Here is a 15,720-nt window from a genome sequence, read left to right on the forward strand (position 1 = left end):
GTCTGCCTGCCTTCAAGAGCAGGACTCATAGCTCTCCTATTCAAGTAGGAGCCTGAAATTCATAGCCCAGAATGGCTAGAGGCCAGGCCCCATGGCACTCTGCCCAGGGGCACGGTGGTGTACAGTTATGGCAGAACCCCAAGCCAGATGCCATGGGCCTTGGCTTGGAGGGAGGTGGGGAACAAAGCCTTCAAATGGCCTGAGGGCCAGGGAAGTTGGTGGGGCATGGTCTCCATGGTCTGAGGACTTGGTCCCACAGTGCTTGGCTCAAAAGGGGCCTGGGGTGGAAGGTCCTGCAGAACAAAAATCTCCTGCATGGCTGGACAGCTTGACCCACCTCTCTCCTCTGAGCAGCAGCCTCCTCGACAAAACAGGAGAAGAGCTGCTGACGTGTTTCTCCACTGCAGCTCCACTCAGCTCACTCAGGAGCAGAAGAACAGGGGTTAGCTCAGTCCACGCTCATGTCGTTAGGAGCTGTGGGGCAGACAGAGAGGTCCATCCTGAGTCTCCTCGCGCCTGCTGGGGCCCCGGCCTCATTCCCCTCACCTGCCGCATGCAGCACGTCTCTCTTCCCTGGCCTTTACCTCCAAACCCTCCACTGCTCACACGGCCACTGCCAGCTCCTCCAGCTTCCTCGCTGCTCCTGCCGCTGCTCTCCTCTTGCCCACCTCAGCTTCACACCCTCTGGCTCCTGCCACCATCACCACCGCCTCTTAACTCCTCCAAATTTCTGCCTGGGTACACCCAAACAGCTGCTGCTACAGCCACAGCCCCACTGCCCACAGACACAAGGAGTGTCTCCTGCCCTCGAGAGGAGCCCTGCCCCAGAACAAAACCCTAGCAGATCCACCCAGCAGCCCCAAGGCTGTCTCCCTCCCTGCAGCACCTGCCCACTCCACCAGTACCAGCATGCCTGGGAACTTCCCAAAAAGCACAACCAGCAGAGCACTGCCACAGCAAACAGCCCTTTGTGGAGCAGCACAAAAGGTTACGAGGCAGCGCTAGCAGCCATCGGTAAAACGCTACGCACTCAGGCACAAAAGCTGAAGTGGCTGCTGCTCTCACGAGTGCTCTGAGCGCATCCCCATCTCCCCCTCTGGCACCCAGAGCCCTGACGCACACAGGACTCATGCAGGCAACGGGCACGACACGCCTGCTTTCCGTGGGTCTTCCAGAAAGAGCAGGCACCACAGCAGGATTAAGCTGTCACTCTGCTCCGTGCCACTTCACAGCTATGCCACCGCGGAAGCGGCACACCACTGCCATTTCCATTCAATGCAAGGCTGACTTCTAACCCAGCCTGGTGACCTGCACAGGATTACCACCACAATCGCAGCTCCAGCGGACTTAGTGCAGCCACAATGAGCAAACAGCAAACACTTTCTCCTCGCCATCAGCTGATGGCCCAGGGTGGCCAAAAAAACACAGAAAGAGAAATGATGGGGCAGCAGTTGCCTAAGCCACCTGGATTAGAGAGGCTCAAAGGGGGCTGAAAACCAGCAGGTACCGCTGACCCAGCAAAAACGCAGCTCCAGCCCCCACCTCAGTTCACCCAAACACGGTCGGGCAGCTGCTGGGTCCGAGCATGCCGAGAAGGGCCACAAACACTAACGCTGCAATGGAAAGGTCAGGCAAGAGGCGAAGAGCAGCCACCTGCAGACAACCGTGACCCTGAACGCGCAGCATCGCCTGTCACCTACACACAAACCTCCTTCAGCTTTCTATCACACTGCCCACAACGGCTCCCTCCTGAGCCTGGGAAACAGCGACATCCGCACGCACACATTTGGCCACATTTCTTCCCAGAAGACACGGGAGCAGGCCAAGAGCACAGGGCAGCTACGGCACCACCCAGAAAGGCTCCCTCCTGGGTAGCAACCCACATTCAAACTTCACCTTCTGCAAGGGCGGGCGCTTAGATTCCCACGTCCCCAAAAGCACTGCTGGCACAGCAGCACCCAAGGGTCCACCACACTTCGTTTCGCCTCACTCACACACACACACACACACACACACACACGCGCACACACACACTGACCTGTTTACCACCGTGACGTGCCTCTGCATGGGAATTTCTTTAGGTGGTCCACTCCCAGTGGCTGGAGGCAAGGCAGGCCGGGCACTCTCCATACTGGGTTTCACCACTCCACACGCCACTCCTCTGCCTCGTGGCGGGCGAGGAACAGGCCTCTTGCTGCCTTCTTCTGGCATGCTCAAAGACCTGGGCTGCCGCAAAGTTCCTTTGGGCTTTCCTAAAGAGTTTGCAGATGGAGCTGTGAGTAGCACTCTCCTCCACCCAACCCAAAGAGACTTCAAGCACAGCAGATAACTCCCTCCAGGGAGGCCGTACTTTTCCAAAAGACAGTTACAAAGGATGCTCTCGGCCACAGGCGTGGGTCTCTTTGCTACAGCATCGTGGCTCACACCCAAGGACTCACAAACCACAATCTCCACTGCCGTGCTGCAGCAGGGAAAGAAACAGGTGACCCTGTCTCTCCTTACACTCTCACAAAAGCCTTGCACCTGTGAGGTGCCACAACAGGTCACATCTCAGGGGGAACCCATGGTCAGGCTGCTCTTTACCACCCAACGGCAGCAGCAGCAGCAGCTCCCAGAGGCGTAGCACATGCAGCCTAACTCCACCTCCTCGGCCACCTCCTGCACCACCGCCCAAACAGTTTCTTCTTTTCTACCCTAGCTTGCAAGCTCCCTCCTCCCTAACTCCCACCACACGGCAGAGGGTGCCAAATAACAACTGCAGAGGAACACACCACACTGGCCTTCGGGCCACCCTGGGATAAACAAGTTCTTGGTCACTTTGCTCTTTACTTGCTGGCTGCACCACACCCATTTTGGCAGGCTCAAACACTTCCGAGGGGTATCACCGTGCAAGACAGCGAATCAACATGCGTTGACAATCATTGTCGTTTAATTGGGCTATGAGTCACCAGTTCAGCTTCCCAACTAGAGGGCACACTGTGGGCATGGTCGCAGGAGAGCAAGAAGCAGCAAACCCTTCGTTACAGACAAGAACAGGGGAACACAAACAAACTGCAAGACCCGCTGTTGCTCCAAGTTGCCAACTCGCAAGCAGATGGGCCTTACCTGGGCCTGATCCTGGGATACCCACTGACAGCAACACAACAACAGCACGGCAGTGAGGGACACCTGACCCACGGGCTCTGGGAAAATACTGCTGCAGCAGCTTACGCAAAAAGGCGCAGAGGTACCAAGAAGAGCCCCTGCGCTTCAACAACGTCGTGGCACCAGGGCACTCGCAGCAGCAACAGGAGCTGCTGAAACAACCACCGATAATGCTGCAGGGACTCCTTCTCGCTGCGAGGGCATGGCTCATCCCTGCCACTCCACAACGGGCAGAGCTCAGCCTCAAAGAACGAGCAGGCTCGTCGCCACACTTCTCGCCCGCGCCTCAACCACGGTTCTCACAGAACCACGGGCAGGTGGAAGGGAAACCAAGCGTCCTCCAAGAACGCTTCTTTCAAGATCATTCACATCTCACGTACATGCTCGAGAAGGGCTTCCTCGCTGGCCAGGGCTTGCAAGCACAAGCACCCTTGTCAACAACACTCTCCGCTCCCAGGAACTCTTCACTGGGACCACGCAGCTCCTGGCCATTAGTGACACAGCCTCACGGCCAAGACTTTTGCTCCAGCAGCTGCACAGTTCCTTCACAAAGGCAGGCCCTCCACGGTTGCCTGGGGCTTACCTGCTAACGTGACTGGAGACGTGTTCTTCAGCCTCATCTGGCAGTTCACTTGACGTCCCATTTTCCTCTTGGAACTCCTCTGCCGGGCCACCAGTTGAGCAATTGGCACAGTCTCGCTGCAAGCAACAGCATGGCAAATGACCTTGTTGGAGCAGGAAGAGGACAGAGGGGAAAACTGTCAGTGAGGCCCAAGCTCATCCACAGCCCTCAGAAGGACTTGCAACCATTTCCAGGCCTGTAACTGCTGGGTCACGCGTGCCTGCAGGCAGTTCAGCAAAGGCTTCAGCAGCAGGCACAGACCTCGGAGACCTCCCTCTCCTTTCGCAGTGCACCTCAGAAATCAGCAGAGAAGACAGACAGAGCCTCTCCATCACCTTCCCACATCAGGTTGGGGCCCAACAAGAAACAGCCTGGTTTCTCACTCCCATCCTACAGGCTGACCATCTTGCTTTACAACACTAGGAAGCCACGGGAAGGGCTTCCAGCTTGCCCTCCCTCCTCCTGCCAAGGCTCACCAGGGGCTCTGGCACCACTCTGACCCTGCAGAGCCAGGCTGCCTTTGCCCCGCTTACCAAAGCAACAGCACGGCCATCCTCGGGGCACAGATAGCCCTGCAGGCACCAGGCTGGCCCCCAACAACGGCCCAGCCTTGGGAAGCCCATGGCCACCTCCCTGGCCTCCTTAATGGCCTCTTGCCTCAACCTCCCCTTGCCATGTCTCAGCAACGCTGCCACACACCAACCCTTGAATGGATGCAGGAACCCTGCTTCAGCAAGCCCCCAGACCACATGCCTAGTGTGCACTTTGCCTCACAGAGGAGGTGCAAGCCCAAACCTTTGGGCCATTCAGCTGCTAACAGCCTGCAACTGGACCAGTACCCTGCCAGGGCTCCACGAGGACACAGGTGGCCACCCAAAAAGCCCCAAGGGAAAAACAGGAGTCTGTGGTCTCAGGGGCTCTCTCCATGGGTCTCAGCCACGCTCGGTGGTGGTGGTACAGGCTGAAAAAGGGGCCCTCATGCACAGCACTGCTACCTTCATAACCATGGCCCCCAACAAGCATGGGGCTTGACAGTTCAGCACAGGAAAAGCTCAGCGACTTGGCCAGCACCTCTGAAATTTAGCAAACAGCAGCTCCAGAAACGAACTTTTCTCACAAGCCAGGCAGGCCAACCAAAGCAGAAAAACAGAGGGCCAAGAGAAAAAAGCAAGCAACTGCTAAGCAGCAACAGCTTGCTCGAGAGCTCTCCTCAGTCTCTCAGGCTGACCCTAACAGCCCAGGGAAATACGAGCAAGGAATGACAACGCTAGGAACAAGGCAACACTTCTGGCCTCCCAGCAATCCACTCCAGCTTGTCCTTACTCTCCTATCCCTCTTCCACTGCACACCCAGCATCCACACCAGGCTGGCCCCAACAAACAGACATTGCAGGGAGGGCCTCTCCTTCTGAGGGACAGCTCTCCCACCCGAGGAGCTCCTGATAGAAATCAGACAGTGTACCTGCTGCACAGTCAACACCTATGCCAAAAGCATACCATCAGCCTCACCACTGCAGTGGTTAAATGCCAGGAATCACAGAAAAATTGAGGCTGGAAAACGTCTCTATAGACCACCTCATACACCATCTCTGCTCAGCGCAGCATCAAGTAGACCTAGCTGCTAATCAAGGGGTGGAATATCTTCAAAGATGGAGACTTTTCAACCACTCTGGACAGCTTGGTTCCAGTGTTTAGCCACCCTCGCTGTAAAAAAGTGGAGGGGTTAATGTTTGAATGGAATTACCTGTATTTCACTTTGCTCCTGTTGTCTCTTGTCTGTTCACTGGATACCACTGAGAACTGGAGATGGAGTCTGGCTCCATGCTTTTTTATGCCCTCCAACAGGTATTAATACACATGCGTAAGATCCCCCTGAGCTTTCTCTTCTCTAGTACGAACACTCTCAGCTCTTTGAGCCCTTCATCAGAGATGTTCCAGTCCCTTCATCCTCTTCACAGCCATTCACTGAACCTGCTTCAGTGTCCATGTCTCTCTTGTTCTGGGGAGCATGGGACTGAACACAGGTTCCCAGATGTGGTCTCACTAGGGCTGACTAGAGGGGAATAATCACCTCCATCAGCATGCTGGCAACACTCTACCTAATGCAACCCAGGATGTTGCTGGTCTCCTTTGCTGCAATGGCACATTGCTGACATGAACTTCGTGTCCACCAGCACCCCCAGGAATTTATCTGCCAAGCTACTTTCTAAATGGTCAGCCCTGAGACTGTACAGGTGCATGGTGTTATTCCTCTCCAGGTGCAGGGTGTTATTCCTCTCCAGGTGCAGGACTTGGCATTTCCCTGCATTGAACTTCATAGGGTTCCTGTTGTTGCATTTCTCCAGCTTGTTGAGGTCCCTCTGAATGGTAGCACACCCACCTGCTCTATCAGTCCCTCCTATCATCTGTAGACTTCCTGAGGATGATCTCTGTCCCATCATCTAGGTTATTCATGAACATGATAGACAACATTTCCACAGCATCGACCCCTGGGGCACACCACTAGTGACTAGTGTCCCGCTGGGTTTTGTGCCACTGTTATGGGACAGACTGTCAAAAGCCTTACTAAAATTCAGATAAACTACATCTAATACTCTCCCCTCATTCACCCAACCAGTCATCTCATTTTGGAAGAGTATCAGTTTGGCCACATAGAATTTTCACTTCATAAATCCATACTGACTACTTCTACTTGCCTTCTTGTCTTTCACATGTCTGGAACAGCTTTCCAAGATTAGTTGCTCAATCACCTTCCCAGAGATTGAGGTCAGGCTGATCAGCCTGCAGTTCCTCAGATTCTCCTTCCCACCCTTCCTGACGGTAAGGGTAGTACTTGCCTTCTTCCAGTCCTCAGGAATCTCCCCAAAACCACCATGACCTTTCCAAGATGATCGAGAGTGGTCTTGCAACAACATCAGCCAGCTCCCTCAGCGCCCATGGATGCATTGCGACAGACCTGTGGACTTGTGCATCTCCAGTTTGTTTAAATGCTCCCTAGCCTAATCCTCCCCCACTGAGAGTAAGTTTTCCTTGCCCTGCACTTTCCCACTGGTCTTAGGAACTGATGGCTGGTCTTACCAGTAAAGACCAAGGCAAAGGCGGCAATCAGTGCCTCTGCCTTCTCCGTGTCCTTTAAGACCAGGTTCCCATTCCCAGGGCAGACTCCCATTCTCCCTAGTCATCCTTTTGCTGATGATGTACCTACAGAAACCTTTCTTGTTGCCCTTCATGTCCCTTGCCAGAATCAGCTCCGTATGGGCTTTAGCTTTCCTAAGCCCATCCCTGCATGTTTGGACAGTGTCTCTATATTCCTTCCACCTCACCCAATTCTGCTTCTGCCTCTTGTGTGTGTGCTTTTAATGGTGGAGTTAAGTCAGGAGCTCCTTGTTCATCCATGGGTGCCTCCTGCAAGCTTGCTTTTAAAATAGTCACTTCAATAAGAGAAAAGCTTTGTCATACAGTAGACAGTACCAGACTGAGTCTTAACTCATCTCTGTGAAAGGTGAACCTGAAATCCTTAACTCTTCACCCTTTCAGAGATGTCTGTGCAACAACCTGTGCTGCATGACTTGGGCATGGATTTGATAAGGCTTTAGTGAAATGAAACACAGCAAAAGGTTGTAGTTCTTAATTTGCTGTACCTTCTTTCTTCTAGTTTTTCTGTTGTTCCTGCATTTTCTCCTGTTGCCTGTACAGTTAACCAGCTATTTATTTTAAGGACTTTCTTTGGAAGGATGCTTTGAGAACTGGCAGTACTTTGGGAGCTGTTCTGAAGGTGACGGCACTCTGTCTTGGTTTTCAAGTTGCTGAACTGATCAATAATAAATGCAGTCTTTCTTAAGCCCATGCATGCTTGTTTGGGCAGCATATCCATATTCCTCCCAGGTTGCTTCTCCCTGCTCCCACCTGATGCACGCTTCTGTTTTATGGTTGAGCTCTGTCAGGAGCTCCTTGTTCATCTATGCATGCCTCCTGTCACCTTTGGGTTTTTTTCCCTGATTGTTGGGATGGACCATTCTTGAAATTGGAGAAGATTCCTGAAGAGGCCAAAGTCTGCTCTCCTGAAGTCCTGGCTTGTCGATACCACTATTTGCTTTATTCGCCTCCTTTCAGGCTCCCAAACACCACCAGCTTGTGGTCATTGCAGCCAGGGCTGTCCCCAGCCTTTACGCCACCAACCAGTTCTTCCTTGTTTGTAAGAATTGGGTCCAGCAGACCATCTCGGTGCATCACCTCATCATTTCTGTCAGGAAGTTGTCATCAGCACACCCCAGAAACCTCCTGGATTGCTCATGCTTGGCTGTCTTGTCCCTCCAGCAGGTATGGCAGTGGCTCAAGTCCGCTGTGAGGAGCAGGGCCTCCAAAGGTGAGGCTTCTTGCAGTTGTCAGAAGGCGGCACCACCTGCTTTATCTACCACTTCTTCCCAGTGAGGGCATTTGTAACAGACAGCCACTATAACGTCGCCCATACACTGGTCTGCCAACTACCCATAAGCTCTCGCTGTCTCATCCTCTATCCCAAGGCAGAGCTCCAAGTGTCCCCACTGCTCTCACACTTGGAGTGGCTCACAGAAACTGACCCTCCTTGCCATTCCAGCCCATCACTTCTCAATAGCCTGTGTCCATCCGCAGCAGCACACCAGCTGTGTGAGCTGTCACAACAGCTCTCCATGACTGCAGTGAGATCACAGCCCTGAACTGCATGCAGGACTTCTCTTTCTCCTGGTTGTGCCCCATGTTGTGGGCAGTCATGTACAGGCATTTCAGAGAGGTGCTCAGCTGTGCCCATTTCCACAGAAGGGTACCTCGTACCCTTTCATCATACTCCTGGCTAGCAAGCATTTCCATGTTTATGTGGATGCATTGCAGGATGGACCACCTTGAGCCCTGCTCTGTTCTCAAGGTCTCAACATAAAAGACTTTTTGTTCATACATGGTTTATAATAGTTTCATAAATGCACGTTTTCATATCTCTAGTATATTTCAGGTTTTTCCTGTCACTAATGTTGTAAGTTATTTTCAGCATTTTCTTCCCTTGTTTTCATATCATAGTGACTTTAAGTTTAGCATAAATGATGGTTTGAGTTAGAATGAATTCAGATGTAAAAAGAGATACGGTGGATTAATTCACTTGCAGCAGAGCAAAGTAGTATTCAAATTTCTTTTTTTGGAGGGGCCTAGTTATTCAAGCAGAAGTCAAAGTTTCCTTAGAGGAAGGTGCAACCATATGCTGCCTGTAATTGAACATGAAGCGAAGCAAAGCAGCGTTTCTTGAAATAACACAACCACCTGTTGCAGATGCATAGTATTTCAATTTGAGTCCCTTGCAGTGTTTTCTGTATACTGAATGTAATCCTCATCCTGTGTGGAAACTGGAAAACATACCTATCGTGTGAAGGAATAATTGTCAGCATTCATCTTGCCTATTCAAGAAGGCTAAATTAGTGCTCAGTAGTAAGAGGAACAGGAGACAATTTATATCATTGCCTTTCCAACACAACCAGTCTGTTCAGCATCAGTTACCCAGGCAATATTCATCTCACACAAATTCTTTGATTTAAGGAGCATATAACAGGTAGCACCCTGAGATCAATTTATATTATTTACTGCCCACTTCATAGGACTCCTTGGTGAATGTATTTTTTTGTGGAATGTCTTGGACAGCTGCCCTAGCAGTACAGAAAGTCCTTTTAGGACTACCTAGCCTGCAGCCAGGATCATCAGCTGCTAGCAGATCTCTGTGTGTGTGAGTGTGTCTTGCTTTCCTGCCCCACTGTCCCCAAAGGGATTAAAGGAAGACACAAGGGTCTTGGCAGCCTTTCTGGAGGTCAGAGTTCTCCCTGAGCCAGGAAGAGAGACTGGTTGACTGCATGCTCTTGCAGCAGGCTTGTGTGGACTCTGACCTATGGTCTCAGCTTATACTGGAGGTCAAATATTCTGGAGAGGCATGAATGAAGAGAAAAGCATTATACTGAAGTACTGCCCAGGTCCTGCATCAGGAAAGCATGCAGGAACAATCCCAGGTGGTTACCAGCCCACACCAGTGCATAACAACACTTGCCACCCCCTGCTCAATGTCTGCCCAGGGGACACTCTGGACAGTGGCAACAGAAAGGTCATAAAACAGCAACGTGAGCTCCGCCTTTATGTCTCTCCTGCCTCCCAGGTGTTTGCAGGGTGCCTCCTCTCAGTTGCTTCAGTCATGCAGAGTGGGCACTCCTAAACCAAAGCAAGTCCTGCTCAGCTAAGACCCCTGTTCCATAGCTTTCTCATTTTCCACCTCCTAAAGCTGCATTTCACTCTCTCCTTACAGCCGCCACAGAGAAGGCACCACCTCTAGTGCTATCCAAGAGCCCACAAGGCTCTCAGCACACACTGTGTTAGAGGATAAGCAAGGCTCTCAAGGGAATGGGAGGATACCAGATTATACCCTGCAAAGCCCTAGTTAGAAATACATGGCTATCTGCCAGAGCCACCATGAGGAAGCATTAAATTGGAGCATGAGATGAGTCCTGCCCCCGAAGAGGATGAAGCGGCAGACACAATGTGTGATGAACTGATCATAACCCCCATTCCCCATCCACCTGCACCACTGTGGGGGTAGGTAGAGAATCTGGTAGTGAAGCAGTGCCCAGAAAGAAGGGAGGGGGGTGGAAGGAAGGTGTTTTGAGATTTGGTTTTATTTCTCACTACCCTGCTCTGGCTGACTGGCAATAAACTAAGTCAATTTGCCCCAAGTTGAGTCTGCTCTGCCCATGACGGTAATTGGTTGAGTGATTTCTCCCTGTCCTTATCTCGACCCACAAGCCCTTTGTTCTATTTTCTCTCCCCTGTCCAGCTGAGGCAGGGGGAGTGATAGAACAGTTTTGGTGGGCACCTGACATCCAGCCAGCGTCAACCCACCACAGTCTTTTTGGTGCCAAAACCTGGGAATGTGAGGAATTCGAGATAAGGATAGTAACTGAGAGAAGTAACAGGCAAAACATGGACTGAACACAGCTAGAGCGTGAAGAGCTGCATGCCTGTGGGGAATTTTTGTTGATGTAATTGTGGTAAAGGGACAATGGGTGGATTGTGCATAAATTGTCCACTTTTTGTTGGTATTGCGATGATACTATTTTGATTTTGGTGTGGAGAATTCTTTTTTGTTGATGTGAGTGAAGTTTGTGAAAACTGAAGATTTTGTGTAATTAATATAGATTTTAATGATAATTCTTAAATATGTGATCCACAGAGGCGAGGGGTGGAATGTATTGGCTTTGTGTGGCAAGGTTTTGGTAGTGGCAGGGTTACAGGGGTGGCTTCTGTGAGAAGCTGCTGCAAGCTTCCCCTGTATCTGACAGAGCCAATACCAGCCAGCTCTAAGACAGACCCACTGCCAGCCAAGGCTGAGCCCATCAGCAATAGTGGTAGCGCCTCTGTGGTAACGTATTTAAGAAGGGAAAAAAAAGTTGCTGGGACAGACAGAAACAGCAGCCGGAGCGAGGAGTGAGAACATGTAAGACAAACAACCCTGCTGACACCAAAGTCAGCGAAGAAGATGGGGGAGGAGGTGCTCCGGGTGCCAGAGCAGAGATTCCCCTGCAGCCTGTGGAGCTTTTGCCCAGAACGGTTTTGGTGGGCACCTGGTGTTCAGCCAGGGTCAACCCACCACAGAGCATGACAAATGTTCCCAGAGGTACCTGCATTCATGTTAACTGATGGAGCTGCAGCTGATGCAGGCTAGGAGCAAGCGAAAAAGAATCCCAGACTTGGATACCTGCAGCAAAAGGGCAAATTCTCACAGTTGTAAAAATGCAGCAAGGGAACCTCTTGCTTAAAAACAGCCACATTTCTAGGTATCAGCACAAAACTCAGGATGCCTCTTGTCACACTCTACACAGCTAACCAGGAAGACCTAGTTCTGAGTTCCCAGATGCCAACCTGAGCTCTCTTCCACCTTCTCCTTGACCTCTGTGCTGACTCCTTGGCACTTGCTTACTTACTAAGCTGAGGTATTGCAACTCTTTTATCAAGGCACCTCATTTGCATGTGCTCTTCCTCACCTTGGCAAGTCTTCACAGTCCTGCAGCACTGCAACTCATGACAAACAAGAGTGCTAAGCCTAAAGCAAGCATTGTCAGGCTTATAAGCAACAGCACCCACAACAGTTTCACTGTAGGAAAAAAATTATGCTAAACCCCACCCTGAAGAGATGACCAAGACACACACATGAGTTAGCCTTCTTCAAGGTCCCAGGACAGCCCACCAATATCTGCCCCCCGCCCTGAGTTAGAAATGCTGAGACGGGGACCAGAGGTCTACTCATACAAACTGTCTTTCCAGCCAGAAGTCCCATTTCCAGGAAAATGCCCTGCAACCTTCCACCTTTTGCAAACAGAACTTCCCAGGCTGCATGCAGAGGCAGGAAAATAAGGGGCACTTGGTCTGTGCCACAGTTTCCACTTCTCCCAGCATTAGTGCACCACATGCATGCTACAGTACTTTTCTCAGAAATCTGTGGCACAGGCAGAGGTGTTGTGGTTTAACCCCAGCCAGCAACTAAGCACCACACAGCTGCTCCCTCACTTCCCCCCGACCCAGTGGGATTGGGGAGAGAATCAGAAAAACAAAAAAAGTAAAACTCATGGGTTGAGATAGGAACAGTTTAACAGAACAGAAAAGAAGAACCTAATAACAATAATAGTAACCAATAATAAAATGACAATAATAATAATAAAGGAATTGGAATATACAAAACAAGTGATGCACAATGCAGTTGCTCAACACTTGCCAACCGATGTCCAGTCAGTTCCCAAGCAGTGATCCACCCCCAGGCCAACTGCCCCCAATTTATATACTGGGCATGATGTCACATGGTATGGAATATCCCTTTGGCCAGTTTGGGTCAGGTGTCCTGGCTGCGTCCCCCGCCGCCCAGTTTCTTGTGCTCCTCCAGCCTTCTTGCTGGCTGGACATGAGAAGCTGAAAACTCCTTAACTTAGCCTAAACATTACTTAGCAACAACTGAAAACATCAGTGTTATCAACATTCTTCTCATACCAAATCCAATATATAACACTATATCAGCTCCAGCTACTAGGAAGAAAATCAGCTCTATCCTAGCTGAAACCAGGACAAGAGGTAAAGTTATGAACCATGCACAATTTACAAACACAAAAGCCATTTCTGAACTGTGACTGATTCTTACCTCTCCTATTTTGTTCCCTTCCATTCTGACCACTCCTGGGATGCTCTCCAAGTAGCCTTCCAGTGTGCCATGTCCCAGGTGCCTGAAGGGAATCCACTCACCAGTCAGGGATTTGTATTCACCCTGAAGCTCTGACAAAGGTATGCCATTTTTAAAGGGATGAAGAACAGCTCGCAGTGTTTTTGCAATAAGTTCAGGCTCCTGCATCTTCACCTATACCCACCTCACCCCAAAAGGAAAAAAAACAAACAAAAAACCAAAAAGGCATTTTTACATACACAGGCTAAAAGTACCAGCTTTTACTATTCAACCTCCCTCCCCAAACAAGCAAGGATTCAGCAGCTCAGTGGCTTATCTTTGGAGACTTCAATACTTCTGGGCACACTTGTACAGGCCTGGTACTGCGAACCAAGCATAGCGCAGTGTGAAACACACAGGGCACGACACTGTCAAAAAAAGCAGCTGAAGGAACACATCAGCCCCTGTACATGGGCTGGCCCTGCCAGCCAGTCACCACTGACCATGTGGCCAGAAGAGGGACTGGGCTGCCAGGCAACTGGCCCACGTCACTGCCTGCAGGGCCAGGACTTCCACCAGAATCGGGACAGGGACCTGCTGCCCCTCACCTTGACACCCAGTGCTCCCTCCCCTTGTGCACCACGGTGATGCTGGGTAGCTCATAGCAGCTCCTCCCTCGCACGAACCCTCATCCCCACACCAATGCCCACAAGGCACCTGTCAGCTCTGCCGCAGAAACCGCATGCACCCGGGCCATGCCACATCTTACCCACAGGCGCATGACGCCTCAACTCCACAGATGCCTCTTCAGAGAGAAAACCCAACAGAAGCGAAACCCGCTCCCTGCAAGCCGGGGGCTGCACAGAGCAGAAGAGCCACAGAGCCAGCGCCAACACAGCCCAGTCCAGAGAAACATGTGCCCGCCACTGCGGTGCCGGTGGAGGTATGAGCAGTCTGGAGCTTCATCACTGACAGCACCTTCCCCGATGCCACAGGCTGCTACAGTGCTGGCAGGACGCTTCAGAAGAAGACTTACCTGCCAGCAAGGACTCCTGCCCGGGAAGGCTGGGCAGCGCAGGAGGCGGTTTCAAAGCAGGCGCCAGAGCTACCTAAAGCCCTCCCAGCCCCCTCAGCTCACAGGCCTGTGCACACTCAGGGCTTCTCCAGGGCCACCGGCTACACTCATGAAAGCCTGGGGAGCTCCAGGCACAAGTGCTGCCGGGCAGGCTCTGCGCTCAGGGACAGGCGTTCTTCTCGCAGACGCTCGCTCACCGCAGGGGCGGTCTCGCCAGAGAAACCTCCCCGCCACGACTGTGGACCGAAGCTGGATGGAGCTCTCACACAGCCCAGGACCAACCCTGCTCTCAAAAAGCGTGCTGCACGCAGGCTTGCGTCCTAGTCCTAACGCTGAGCACGCTCCTGTGCACAAAACGCCTCATCTCCACCCCCCTAGCAACTCACGTGCAACACCAGCAGAGTCAGTACTGGTTCAGGAGAAGGTGACCTCGCTCTCCTCAAGCCTCTCTAGCTCAAGGCACAACAGGGGACCGAGTCCCTCACCTCCAAGCACACGAAGGTGAGCAACCGCCGCTCATGTCCTTGCACAGTGCTCTCTCCAAATGGCAGCAGCACCAGGCAGCTGCCTGCAACCACAGTACCACTACGCAGGACGCCACATGAAGTTAGCCTCTGCTGCTCTCTGCAGAAGCGGCCCCTTTCCCCGCACCGTTTCCCTTTTTTAGGGGAAATCACCCGGGGCAACACACCAAGTCCAAAAGCAAGAGAAATCCCAACCCTCAGCACATTTCAGACGCTGTGCCACACGTTTCAGTCTGCGCACGGACACTAACACTGTCTCCACCTTCCTGCACCCAAGTTCACGACGGCCCAACTCGAGTGCCAGGCAAGGAGGCAACGCATCAAGTCCTGTTCTTCACCGTTCCTTGAACAGTTTTACTTTATGCACACACAGCGCTTTACTAACCTGACTGTGACTCTCTGTGTGTACACCTTTATTTACACACAGGTACACCCACGTCCCCACACCTATACAGACAGCACTGCGTAGACATGTATTTACACATGCACCGTTGACCGGGCTGCTACACAAAATGCTTTGGCAGGAACAATCACAGAAACTTCAGCATAACTAGTCCTACAACAAACTTCCATTTGTGTCTTGGGGCAGGGCGGGGGGCAGGCTATCACTGAAATCAGCTCAGCCGCTGTCTCTCCGACAGGCTGGAAGCCCTCATGGTGTTCAATGAGGACCATGCCTGTACGCAATCCAGCTCACAGGCACAAAGGTACTCCAGCTCCTTACCCCTGCCATTCCTGCCCTTTCTGGTCCCCTATGTTTTGCTGACTGATCCTTGAACAACCTCTACCACAGCTACTTTCACAACTACCTTCACAGCACCCACTGCTCAACTACTTCTGGGTGTTACTGCACCCAGAAGGAGGAGCACATGTTGAACACGTGCACTTGCGCACCTCCAGGCAGCAATGGGCAGAACCTATGCTGGGCATTTGGATCCTTCCTCATCTTTTTAGAAACTTAGCAGCAGGTCAACGGAGCTTCACAGGGTGCCCCCCCAAAGAGTGAAAGGAGGTGGGGGTCAGCTGCCAGAAGTAAAAGATACACGAAGTTCATATCTCTTGGACCCATTCTTTGTGGGGACATCATGTGTTGGACAAATTTGTAAGTATTAAGTTGGTCTTAAAGCTTCAATGGTAAAAAGCTTTGA

The 15,720-nt window shown here is 51.7% G+C and overlaps 1 protein-coding gene across 2 annotated transcripts; it reads right to left on the minus strand.

The window, feature by feature from the left end:
- Positions 1 to 403: 403 nt before the first annotated feature.
- On the minus strand, positions 404 to 15,211 carry LOC142026899 (tudor domain-containing protein 7-like). Of its 2 annotated transcripts, none has more exons than XM_075020355.1 (5): positions 13,743 to 15,211; positions 12,956 to 13,168; positions 3,728 to 3,869; positions 2,039 to 2,252; positions 404 to 474 (listed from the first exon to the last, which is right to left on the minus strand). In XM_075020355.1, exons 1-5 carry the CDS (start codon positions 13,752 to 13,754, stop codon positions 468 to 470), a joined length of 588 nt encoding a protein of 195 aa, XP_074876456.1. In that variant the 5' UTR covers positions 13,755 to 15,211; the 3' UTR covers positions 404 to 467. The 2 variants fall into 2 exon arrangements, with proteins under 2 accessions (XP_074876456.1, XP_074876457.1); XM_075020356.1 differs by having other exon boundaries at positions 405 to 474; positions 12,956 to 13,178.
- Positions 15,212 to 15,720: the final 509 nt, after the last annotated feature.

Source organism: Buteo buteo, chromosome Z (genome assembly GCF_964188355.1).
Source record: "Buteo buteo chromosome Z, bButBut1.hap1.1, whole genome shotgun sequence".
In the NCBI taxonomy this organism is placed as follows: domain Eukaryota; kingdom Metazoa; phylum Chordata; class Aves; order Accipitriformes; family Accipitridae; genus Buteo; species Buteo buteo.

Bases quoted from the DNA above. Each gene is read 5' to 3' on its own strand.
- LOC142026899 (XM_075020355.1), bottom strand. The intron at 3,870-12,955 runs GTAAGAATCAGT...TGCTCCAACAAG, and splicing joins AAGGGAACAAAATAGGAGAG to GTCATTTGCCATGCTGTTGC. The intron at 2,253-3,727 runs GTAAGCCCCAGG...CAAACTCTTTAG, and splicing joins GTCTCCAGTCACGTTAGCAG to GAAAGCCCAAAGGAACTTTG.